This window comes from Alexandromys fortis, unplaced genomic scaffold, assembly GCF_014885135.2.
Source record: "Alexandromys fortis isolate MF-2015 unplaced genomic scaffold, M_Fortis_MF-2015_v1.1 scaffold_150, whole genome shotgun sequence".
NCBI lineage: Eukaryota > Metazoa > Chordata > Mammalia > Rodentia > Cricetidae > Alexandromys > Alexandromys fortis.
The window spans coordinates 1,337,068-1,348,436 of NW_026068027.1; the positions used below are offsets into that span (position 1 = coordinate 1,337,068).

At 50.2% G+C, this 11,369-nt stretch overlaps 2 protein-coding genes across 5 annotated transcripts; one reads left to right on the forward strand and one right to left on the reverse strand.

The window, feature by feature from the left end:
• Positions 1 to 121: 121 nt before the first annotated feature.
• Gnb3 (G protein subunit beta 3) lies at positions 122 to 6,913 on the forward strand. Its single transcript, XM_050164074.1, has 10 exons — positions 122 to 296; positions 496 to 582; positions 848 to 886; positions 2,321 to 2,427; positions 2,508 to 2,571; positions 2,699 to 2,861; positions 2,957 to 3,023; positions 3,121 to 3,322; positions 5,205 to 5,421; positions 6,381 to 6,913. Exons 2-10 carry the CDS (start codon positions 526 to 528, stop codon positions 6,485 to 6,487), a joined length of 1,023 nt encoding a protein of 340 aa, XP_050020031.1. The 5' UTR covers positions 122 to 296; positions 496 to 525; the 3' UTR covers positions 6,488 to 6,913.
• A 967-nt stretch (positions 6,914 to 7,880) lies between these two features.
• Positions 7,881 to 11,309, reverse strand: Cdca3 (cell division cycle associated 3). 4 transcript variants are annotated; one of them, XM_050164077.1, is made up of 6 exons: positions 11,108 to 11,309; positions 10,319 to 10,463; positions 9,640 to 9,766; positions 8,528 to 8,821; positions 8,306 to 8,409; positions 7,881 to 8,185 (listed from the first exon to the last, which is right to left on the reverse strand). In XM_050164077.1, exons 2-6 carry the CDS (start codon positions 10,436 to 10,438, stop codon positions 8,033 to 8,035), a joined length of 798 nt encoding a protein of 265 aa, XP_050020034.1. In that variant the 5' UTR covers positions 10,439 to 10,463; positions 11,108 to 11,309; the 3' UTR covers positions 7,881 to 8,032. The 4 variants fall into 4 exon arrangements, with proteins under 4 accessions (XP_050020034.1, XP_050020032.1, XP_050020033.1 ...); XM_050164075.1 differs by lacking the exon at positions 11,108 to 11,309 and adding an exon at positions 10,683 to 11,070 and having other exon boundaries at positions 10,319 to 10,487; XM_050164076.1 differs by lacking the exon at positions 11,108 to 11,309 and adding an exon at positions 10,683 to 11,056.
• Positions 11,310 to 11,369: the final 60 nt, after the last annotated feature.

Genomic DNA, 11,369 nt, shown 5'->3' on the forward strand with positions numbered 1-11,369 from the left:
CCCGCTTCTTGTGGCTCACAGACCTCCTCCCCACCCCTCCAGGTTGGCCCACGTCTCTGGAAGCCATCCGCCTCCCTCCCTGGCCTCTCCCCCACCCCTGTCAGCTCATTTCATTTGCCTGACGTGGTTGTCGTTGGCCTTACCCTTCCCTGTCTGTTTCCCCCTCCCAGTCGGGGCCAGGCCAGGCCAGCTCCCCTGGCAGCAGAGGGGGGCAGGTGACAGGCAGGCATCGCAGCTGAGAGACTCAGGAGGCGCCTGGGAAGCGGAAACCTGGGAGAAGTCCAGCCACAGCCCAAGTAAGAGGGAGCTGGCCGGCTCTGCCCTCTGGGATTGGGGGCTCACAGGGAGGGCTCAGGCAGGTCTGGGACTGATGTACAGGACCTAACCCAGGAGGAGGGGAAGCCCCCCATCACTTCTCAGGAGTGGACTAGGATGTAAAGGACAGAAACATGGTCCTATGGGGACTCCCCAACACCTATTCCATGTTCCTGGCAGGAGCTAGAACCGCCCCTTGATCTGTGCACCATGGGGGAGATGGAGCAGCTGAGGCAGGAAGCGGAGCAGCTCAAGAAGCAGATTGCTGTAACCCCGGAGCCCTCGTCCTGGGGACCCTGGCAAACAGAGCTCAGGACATGTGGGAGTGTGGCCTGGGAGGGACTGGGGGACTGGGTCACTCTTGGGTGACACTTTAGAGACCTCTGATCTACAAAGATTCAGAGACTTTAAATTTGAAGCTCACATTTGAGACCACCACCCAACTGCAAAGCCCCATGCCCACCCATGTGTGAGGTGCATGTGCATGCCCCCTACCCTGCCACAGCCTCCCTGATGCCCGCTTTCCCTGCAGGATGCCAGGAAAGCCTGTGCGGACACCACCCTAGCTGAGGTGAGACTTTCACCCTTCTGAGGCAGGACATGAGGGGAGGGAAGGGGAGGGAGAGGAGGGAAGTGCTTCATGACCAATGACATACTGTTGCCTGAGCTTTTAGCACATCCTGTCCTTGGAGTGAGGAAAGACACTCATGAATTAATTTAACAAACATCTATTAAGATCTGCTCTAGGTCAGGCATTATATTGGATGCTGAAGACACAGACACTGGCCTTGTCCCCTTCATCCTTAAGCAGTAAAGACGGAGGGAGCATGCAGGATTTCTCATAGACTCGAACTGACAGTTGTCTAAGACTGCATTATCAATTCTAAGATGTTTGCTTCTTCACAGATTTCTCTAAAATTGAGATGCATTTGACAATACATAATATCTTGTTAGCCTAGTGTTTCTTTCTTAGTGACAGACAAAATAATACTGTTTCTTAGAACTGATAGTAAGTATCAAGCCGTGCTAGGTGGCACAGGCTTGGAATTCAGCCACATGGAAGGCTGCGGCAGGACTGAAAATTCAAGACTTGCCTGGGCTGCAGAATGCTTTTAAAGCCAGCCTGTCTCAAAATAAAAAGTAAAAAGTTCAGCTAGGACAAAAACTTTAAGAAGAAGACATGAAGTTGGGTGGGGGTAGGAGGTGAAGGGTGGATCTGGGAGAAGCTAGAAGTCGGGGCGAATATGATCAAAATTCATTGCATGCATGGTTGAAATTATCAAATAGTTAATAGAAATAGTGTATTAAAAAAGAAGTAAAAAGGGTCTGGGATGTATGTCAGCGGTAGACTTCTAAGCTAGCATACCTGAGGCCCTAGGTTCAATCCCCAGGTACCGAGGGGGAAGAAAGAACATAGAACCGATTGTATTAAAATACGTAAACATCATGAGAAAAGCAGTGTTAGATGCTTAAATACATAATTCTGTACGATTCCCATGGCAACTCTGTAAGATAATAGGCTCAAGGGAAGGTATGATTTGCCAAAGTTGACAAACTATGACAGACCACCTTTGTGGACCCTGGCGGCTCAGCAGATGGGAGGCTGGTTGTGGTTGGAGGGGCAGTTCCGGATGATGGCAATGCCTCAGAACCCATGAGTGCTGGCTGGGTGCCACTGATGTGTGAAGACAGGCACCTGCCAGTCTGGTATCCCCTGTGTGTCTCAAGCTACTGTTCAGTGACCTCATACCAGCAACTTGAGGTTGATCTAGGCGGGAATATCTCCCTACTAGCAATTCCTCCTCTTCAGTCTGGAGACATCGTGCTAAACACTTACCTCTACCATTTAGCAACTTGCCAGAAGCTATCCCAGCCCCTGTCTACCACAGGAGGCCAGGTCGCTCTAGGCTGGGGACCTCTTGAGCAGTTTCTGGTCCCCAGAAGGAAGTGGAACAGAGCAGGGGCTGTGGCAGACATGTGAAACCCAATACCCCTTTCTCTGCAGCTTGTGTCTGGCCTAGAGGTGGTGGGACGAGTCCAGATGCGGACACGGAGGACATTAAGGGGACACCTGGCCAAGATCTATGCCATGCACTGGGCCACTGACTCTAAGTGAGGATCCAGAGGTGTCTAAAATGGACGGGGGTGGGCAGGGAGAAGAGGTGGGGATGACACAGGTGCCCTTTCTCCAGGCTGCTGGTAAGTGCCTCGCAGGACGGGAAGCTGATCGTGTGGGACACTTACACCACTAACAAGGTACCAGCTCTTCCTACTGACCACCTTCAAGGAAGGACCCTCCATCCTTCCTAGGGTTGCATGCCTAATCTCTGTGCCGTTCCCTGAAGCTCAGGTTCCATCCGCCCAAAATCTACCCTCTCTGCAGGTGCATGCCATTCCACTGCGTTCCTCCTGGGTCATGACCTGTGCCTATGCACCATCAGGGAATTTTGTGGCGTGTGGGGGTCTGGACAACATGTGTTCCATCTACAGCCTCAAATCCCGTGAGGGCAATGTTAAGGTCAGCCGGGAACTCTCTGCTCACACAGGTGAGAAGACCTCTTTTCCTGTGTATGGATCACGGAAATCCAGGCCCCTGTCCAGTTGTGACCCTAAGCCAGAGCCCTGTCCTAATCACCTTCAGGTTATCTCTCCTGTTGCCGTTTCCTGGATGACAACAACATTGTGACCAGCTCTGGGGACACCACGTGGTAAGGGTAGAATGCCGCGGGTGCTGAGGACTGGAAGGTCGTTCTGTGCCGGGCAACTGTGACATTTCTGTGTGATTGGCTCCTTTTCTCCTGACAGTGCCTTGTGGGACATTGAGACGGGGCAGCAGAAGACGGTGTTTGTGGGTCACACTGGAGACTGCATGAGCCTGGCTGTGTCTCCAGACTACAAGCTCTTCATTTCGGGTGCTTGTGATGCCAGCGCAAAGCTCTGGGATGTGAGGGAAGGGACCTGCCGCCAGACTTTCACTGGCCACGAATCCGACATCAATGCTATCTGTGTGAGTGTCCCTTCGTGTGTGCCCTTGAGGAATTAGCTACCTTAAACCCCAGGATACATCTCTGACCCACTTCCACACCACCTCTAAGCCCTTTCCTTGTTATTTCTAGAAATAATCTTACTTTTATAGGATAGTTTGAAAAGCAATGACAAGAAATCCCAAGTCTGTTTCACCCCATTCACTGTTACCACTCTGCCACGCTTTACAGTTGTCTCTAGACATTCCAGCACACACCCTCACACATGCGCACTTAGCTCCTCCCCTGCTCTCTGTCAACAAGTGCCCTACCAGCAAGCTACACCCTAGGTCCTCATTCCTGGGTCATTTGAGAATAGATGACTTACATCATGGCTCTGTGCCTCTCACATACTTCTTGGAGGGCAGAGGTGGGTGTTGGATCCCCTGGAACTGTTGGAATCACAGTTATGAACTGTCATGTAGGTGGGTGCTGGTACCCATTTGAACTTGGGTCCTCTGCAAGAGCAAGTGCTCTTAGCTGTTAAGCCATCTTTCCAGCCCTAAATCATAAATTAAAAAAAAAATCCCCTAAGACAAGGTCTCACTATATAGCTCTGGCTGGAATTTGTTATATAGACCAGGCTGGCCTCACATTCAAGGGATGTCAGCCATGACCAATTTTTAATTTTTTTTTTTTAAAAATTATTGAGTGTGTGACTAGTCAGAAAACAGATTTTAGGACTCTGTTCTCTCCTTCTGGGGATCAACCTCAGATCATCAAGCTTGTATAGCAAGTCCTTTTCCTCACGGAGCCATCTGGCCACCCCCAGTTATTAACACTATTACTTTATCTTCATACTTTTTTGTTTTGGTTTTTGAGACAGTGTCTCTCTATGTAGCTCTGGCTATCCTGAAACTCACTCTGTAGACCAGGCTGCCCTGGAACTCGCAGAGACCTGCCTGCCTGTGCCACCACCGCCCAGCTTATACATTTTATTTTCGCCATACAGAGAATGAACCCAGGTTACGCCTAGAGCTGTATCTCCAGTCCTGCCTTTCATCTTTTAAGACAATCTCAGAGTTGACCATGCTTTACTGGAGCCCACTTTCTCACCCTGGAAGGCTAGCTTTAAACTTGAGGCAATTCTCCTGCCTCAGCCTCCCAAGTGCTAGGAGTACAGGTATTAAGTGGCCCTTTCCAGCTACAGTATAAGTTTTATGTGTATGAGTGTTTTGTCTGCATGTATGCCTGTACACCAAGTACATGCCTGACACCTGCGGTCCTCTGGAACTGGAGTCACAGATGGTTGTGAGCCACCATATGGGTGCTGGGAACCGAACCTGGATCTTTTGCAAGAGTAACCACTGGTCTTAACTCCTGAGCCATCTCTCCAGCCCCAGCATAATTTGTAAGAACCAGGAAATTCAATATTTACAGAATATTGCAGCTCATACTCAAATGTAATCATTATCTCATAAATGTCCTTACTACAAAGTTTTTCTACACAGAATCTAATCCAGAAACATGTACATCCTTGCCATGTCTTCTGTCTCTAGATTGGAACCATTTTTCTACTTTTCTGGGGTCTATGATATTATATCACCAGTTTTCTATAATTTCCCTGCAAGTACACTTGTTATTCTTCAGGATGACGTTCAGGTTACTTGCCTGGACCTTGTGCTGTTCCCGCACACCCTGGACTAGTCTACAGGATAATCACAGAAGGCTGGTCTTTCAGTCATGTGACCCTGGGAAACCCTGGTGCTCTTGCCTGCCTGTACTGCTGCAATCACAGCAGAGGGAGCCATAAGAACACAGCAGTGATCACCCTACCAAGAAAGAGACAGGCAGAGATGGGAACCAGGAAGAAAGGCGAGGCTGCCCCAGGTCTGAGTGCTGACCACTGCTTATCTGTATTCTCAGTTCTTTCCCAATGGAGAGGCCATCTGCACTGGCTCAGACGATGCTTCCTGCCGGCTGTTTGACCTGAGGGCAGACCAAGAACTGACCGCCTATTCCCATGAGAGCATCATCTGTGGCATCACGTCAGTAGCCTTCTCGCTCAGTGGTCGCCTGCTCTTCGCAGGATATGATGACTTCAACTGCAATGTCTGGGACTCTTTGAAGTGCGAGCGTGTAGGTAAGAGTCTGCCCCAGACATTCCAGCCCTCTTGCCTTTCCTCCCAGTTTCTTTCTTTCTTTTTTTTTTTTTTTTAAAGATATTTATTATGTACACAGTGTTCAGCCTCCATGCCTGCAGGCCAGAAGAGGGCACCAGATTTCCTTACAGATGGTTGTGAGCCACCATGTGGTTGCTGGGAATTGAACTCAGAACCTCTGGAAGAGCAGTCAGTGCTCTTAACCTCTGAGCCATCTCTCCAGCCCCTCCTCCCAGTTTCTTTAAGGGGACCCTCTTCCTGCTGTTTCCCAATTGTTGCCTAACCTGAGCCTTGGAAACCAACACCAGAAACTAAGACCAGATTCCCCAAACAGAAAGTGCTCTAAGCAGCCCTTCTGCCTCGTGCCGTGCCTGCTCCTTCTGGTCACTCCAAACCAGTGTATCTTAAATGTCCAGACCTTTGTGTATCTGAAGTTTAAGCGACAGCCTCAGGGAGGTGTGAATAAGAGTAAATCAAAGGTCCTGGGCCTAGCCTAGAAGCTTTTCTAGGATTGGCTGTCTAGAGTGGAAAGACAGCCTGGCTTCTATCAGGAGAGACCAAGAGCTGAAAAAAAAAAAATAATACATACTCCTGAATCAGACTCCAAATCATATTCAGTTGATTACTTTTCAAGTTGCCTTTTTTTTTTCTTTTTTTTAAACCCAGAAACAAAGAACCCCGTCCTTGGATCTATCAAAGTAACTCTGCCCTTCCTCACAGCTTACTGACATTACTAACCAATTTACCCTTGCCCTACCAGAGACTCGGGCTCTGGACAGAGGAACTGGCCTGACAAGAAACCCCTCTCCTCGGGGCTAATCCTCCTTCAGTTCCTTAGTCCCCATCAGGGCAGAGGCTAGCCTCCCCGGGCTGGAGCTTCTGCACATCCCCGGCCCTCACACACCTGGGAAAGTAGACTGACTTTTCCTCTCTTCCTCAGGCGTACTGTCTGGCCACGACAACAGAGTCAGCTGCCTGGGGGTCACAGCTGATGGTATGGCTGTGGCCACTGGTTCCTGGGACAGCTTCCTCAAAATCTGGAACTAAGGAGGCCAGAAGAAGAGAGGTGGGAAGCCATGAAGATCCTCAGCTGCTTCCTCCTATATTCACCTCTTTAGGGTCAGTCTTCTATAGCCCAGGGGCCATTCCCAGTAAACTTCTTTTGAGAGCAGTAGGGATTATGGGAGTGTGCCTTTGGAAGCATCAGGGACACAAGGGCAAAGAACTGCCCCATTTCCGCCATGGCCTCCCCTATCCAGAGCCCTCACAGCTTCTCCCTTAATAAACAGGAACAGACCCTCTCAGCCTCTAGGGTCCTCTTGAGCTACCCATAGCCTTTGTCCAGACCAGGAATGGTCAGGGTGCTCAGCTCATGATTGTGGATGTCACTACTAGTCTCCTGGCCCCTTCAGACTTTCTCCTTTTCTACCTTTCCCCCTTTATTATCACCTAATAAAACGTAGCATCCTGTGTTGCTAGCTTCCACCCCTTTGTGCTACAAGAAGACCTAGGTCCTGTTAACGGACAACAAGATATTACAGGTGCTAGGATAAAGGTTAAGTACTAGGTAGACTGTGGGCAGGAAGAAGGATCAAGGCAGAAGCTGAGGTTTCTTAGGGAGGCTGAGTGGCTGGGAGGCACACGACAGCTTACTGCAGACTACAATCATGTGCATGCCTGCATAGGAGCTGGATGATAAAGGGCCTTGGAGGCCACTAAAGAGTTTCAAGTGGGGTATTACCACGATCTCTAAGCTTGTCAGGAAAATTGCTCTTCTAACAGTTTAGGGTGGTAAAATGGAAAAAGACTGGCCCTCTAGAGACATGAAGCTGGTGGCAAGAAATGCAAGGATAACCGGCCTGGGGCTGAGTGTGAAGTTCACTAACAGAGTATTTGTCTAACATGAGCAAAACTCTGGGTCAATCTCCAGCAAAACACACACACACACACACAAGACAGAAGAGATCAGAAACATGGAGTCACCAAGATCTAGTGATCATATTCACAGATATGTCATTCTGAACAGAAGAATTCAGTATGATGACCAAGGCCAAGACTAATGTTCAGGCAGATAGGTGGGTGAGGGTCTTCCCAATCCACAAGGATGGGGAATAGGCAATGAGGAATAGCCTTAGGGAAAGGAGATCATAAACTTTATTTTAAGGGAACTAACGCTGAGTGCTTATGCGGCAGCTGAATAAAAGTCAGGGTAAGAGAGGGACCTGAAAATTACCAGAAGCAAGTAAGTAATAGCTAAGCCCCAACAAGAGGGGAAGAGGAAAGAGGGGCCAAGGGCAGAGCCTTGGCGAACATCAAAACTTAAGGCATAAAAAAGAGGCTTAGAAGTGGCAGTAGAGAGATATCCAGGGCTCATAGACCCCAGGCTACCATTCTACACACACAGAAGACCCAATGCAGCCTTGTCTAACATCCTAAAGCATCATTTAAAACCATCTCCTTTAATATGAAAAGAAACACACAAAACAAAACAACATCCAAGTACCAGAGGTGGTAGCCTGGGAAGAGCCTGACTTTGCTCAGTGCTCTTGGGGAAGAGACTATTGCCAGGCTCTGGGTGAACCCAGCGTGGACCTAGCTCTCCATTAAAGCAAAGTGTTGATTTTCCTTGTCATGGTCCTGGTTTTGCTCCCATGCTCCTCCAGTTTTCAGGAATCTTCCAGTGTCAAGAATGACTCCTTCCTTTAGGTCCTTACCATTCTCACTTAGAGGAGAAGGTCGTTTACCCTGCAAAAGGCAGCATGTGAGCCAAGGGCCAGGGCACATGAGGGAGAGGGGAGAGGGGGGCGAGGGCTCCGGCTACAATGCTGGATACGCAGAGTGACAGTTTTCTCCCTCTTCCTTTACCTGCCGCAATGTCAAGGTCCCAGGGGAGTTGTCATCCTGCAGGACGGTGAGAGGAGATCTCCCTAGCACCTTGCTGTTTGCTTTCCGTCTACTGCGTTTAGAACCTAGAAGAAAGGTTTAGTCCAAGTAAGGACTCAGGATTGGGCTTAGTTATTCTTCCTACACTATCCCAGGATGTGATTCTAGCTTCTTTCCCCTCCATCCTGCTCTTCAATTTTGTACCTGAAGACTGGGGAGTCTCGGGATCTCTTGAGGGCTTGTCTGAGTTCTGGCTGGCAATTATGGTTTCTGTGGATTGTTTAGCTTCCTCCTTGGTAAACACCTGTTTGGAGGGGAGTTCAGGCTGGCTCCAAGGCAGCAACTGGTCCTCTAGGGATAACTGAGTCTCCAAAGGCAGGTCCAGTTCAGAAGATAAAGGTGTTTGCTGGGGCAGAGCTAGCTCTGCGGGGGAGATGGACTTGGAAGCTTCGGTCTCAAATACTTCACTCAGTTCTCTCACCAGGGGACTCTGAGGGTCTAGAGGGAAGAAAGAAAACAAGCTGTGGCCTTCTGAGACAAACCAAGGAGGAAAACAGAGAGGAGAATGAAGACCCCTGCTCAGATGGGGGAGGGAGTGGAAAGAATAAAGTCAAGGCAGGAGAAAACAAGCTATGGAGGTTGAGACGGAGGGGGGTGGGGCTCGGTGGTAAAGTGTGAACACAAAAGGAGGAGGGCTGGGGTTCGGCCCAACCGGGCTAGGGGAGCTGGGCCTGGTAGCACATGCCTGCGATTCTAGCACTCACATGCTGAGGTAGGACTGCCTCACTTCCGGAGCAGCCTGGGCTACAGTGTAAGACCTTGTCTTAAAAAACAGTCAGGCAGTGGTGGCACAGGCCTTTGATCCTAGCACTTGGGAGGCAGAGGCAGAGACAGACTCTGAGTTCAAGGCCAGTCTGGTCTACAAAGCACGTTCCAGAACAACCAGGGCTGTTTCACAGGGAAACCCTGCCTCAAGGGTTAAAGAAAGGAAGAAAGGAAAAAGGGCCAGCTTAGCGGATAAAGGAGCTTGTTGCCAAGCCTGACCTAAACTGGATCCCCTAAAGTTGCCCTTTGACCTTCACACATGAACCGTGTCAGGTGTCTGTCCATACACGTAAATGTTTAAAAAAATTAAGTGAGGGGTCCAGCAGGAGGCTGGGGCTCTTGGCATGCTTAAGAACTTTGGCTCAAACCCCAGAGCTACAAAAAGAAGCAAATAACAAAAACCAGTAAAACAAAAATGGTCTCGACGGCACCCTAGATAGGTGTCAGTTTCATCAGTATCCCCCCCCCCCCCCCCCGGGTCCGTCACTTACCTGCAGCACCGATCTTCATGGGTGTCCGTGCAATGCCAAGAGTAGGAGAGCGGGGGTCTGGGTCCTGGGCTTGTTTAGGACTGTTTGGCTGCTCTGTTGGCAGACTTGGCTGCGGGGAGCTCTCCACCTGTCAATACCGTAAGGTAGAACAAGCCTGGGCCCGGAACTTTATCTCCTCCCCATATTCCCAGCCAGAACTGCTAATGCCCATGGATATGCAGCCTGTCAGATGCAGATTTAAAAAAAAAAGAAAGTTGCCTGGCACAGTAGTGGCACAAGCCTTTCATTCCAGGGATTAGAAGGCAGAGGCAGGTCAGTCTCTGAGTTCGAGACCAGCCTGGTATACATGGTGAGTTCCAGGCCAGTCAGGGCTTCACAGTGAGACCCTGTCTCAAAAACAAACAAACAAACAAACAAACAACAACAAACCCCTGAAAGTCAGTAAATGAAAAAGAGACCATAAATTTGAAGGACAGCAAGGAAGGTTTTGGAGGGAGAAAAGGGAAGACAGAAATGATGAGATTATATCAGAACCTCAAAAAATAAATAACAAAAGAAGGGTAGGCGAAGAAAGTAAGGTTCCAGTGGCAGGGGGATGAGGACACGCACAGAAACAGGCTAGAGAGAGGCCCACGAATCCAGACAGCTTCTCTTCATTCTCCACCCCAGCCCAGCGTACCTGAATAGGAGTGCGCTGGATGCCGGCGCTAGGTGAACGAGGGTCTGCTACCCGAGCCAGATGCTTGTTGTGTGGCAGAGGCCGCGCTGGAGTGCCTGAGATGCTCTGAGTAGAGCCCATCTCCACGAGCGGTGGGGACGCCCGGCTGTGCAGACAGAGGAAGGGACGCCTGTCAGGAGCGACTCAGTTTACAGCCACCGTGGCGGACCTCTGACCCCAGACCCACCCGATCGTCCCAGTTTCCAGCAGAGGAACCTCAGGGTCGCAGGCCCAGAAACCTCTGAGGGGCCAATGAGCGGAGCTGTCTAAAGGCGCATTCAGATCTGCTGGAGCCTCGATTTAGCCACTAATTAGCATCGCTTACCGGGCCCCAGCTCGACCTCGGGGAGCTCGAAAAACAACTCCCAAAGTCAGGCGTTTCAAACTTCCCGCCACGCCCCCTGCCCTGACCCTATTGGCTGGGCCGAAGCAGAATCTCATAGGCCAGTTGTGGGAAACGCGCCCTGCAGACCGGAAGGCCATTGGTTTGGAGGATGTCTATCACGAGAGCTGGCCAATGGGGTGAGGACTAGCTTGTGCCTCGGTGAGCCGAAGGGGACTTTTGTTCCGTATCCGCCGGTCAGCAGTAGGCGTGAGACCCTGGGCGCTTCTCAGCTTTTCGATTTTATTAAACAAAATAGGGCGAGCGAGTCATTCTGCCGTGCGCGCAAAACTGGCTGGAGGCCGAGTTGGGATGGTTTGCCTAAAACGAGACAGCAGTCCTTATTGGTTGACGAAGTTATCACTCACATCTCTCAAAGTCTGCCTCATTGGCTACTGCTTTTCAAATACCCAGAAGACAAGTGCCCGATTATTTTCCGATTGGACAAGTTTCAGTAATTCATGGGGTTAAACAGCCCACAGTCTCTGCTCTTCACTTAAAGATTGGACGAGTCCTTGAATCAGTGGACCCGCAACAGCGCGCCCTCCCCGCGGCTCTACACGCGCGCCCGCCCTGGAAGAGCGCGATTGGTCCTTTCGGCCATCAGTTGTGCCAGGAGAGGTTTTCATT

Coding starts and splice junctions, on each gene's coding strand:
- Gnb3 (XM_050164074.1), top strand. CDS start 526: ATGGGGGAGATGGAGCAGCTGAGGCAGGAAGCGGAGCAGCTCAAGAAG. Junction 2,428..2,507: donor CACTGGGCCACTGACTCTAA/GTGAGGATCCAG, acceptor CCCTTTCTCCAG/GCTGCTGGTAAGTGCCTCGC. Junction 2,572..2,698: donor ACACTTACACCACTAACAAG/GTACCAGCTCTT, acceptor CCCTCTCTGCAG/GTGCATGCCATTCCACTGCG.
- Cdca3 (XM_050164075.1), bottom strand. CDS start 10,840: ATGGCCTTCCGGTCTGCAGGGCGCGTTTCCCACAACTGGCCTATGAGA. Junction 8,410..8,527: donor CGAGACTCCCCAGTCTTCAG/GTACAAAATTGA, acceptor CCTTTCTTCTAG/GTTCTAAACGCAGTAGACGG. Junction 8,186..8,305: donor GGACCTTGACATTGCGGCAG/GTAAAGGAAGAG, acceptor TGCCTTTTGCAG/GGTAAACGACCTTCTCCTCT.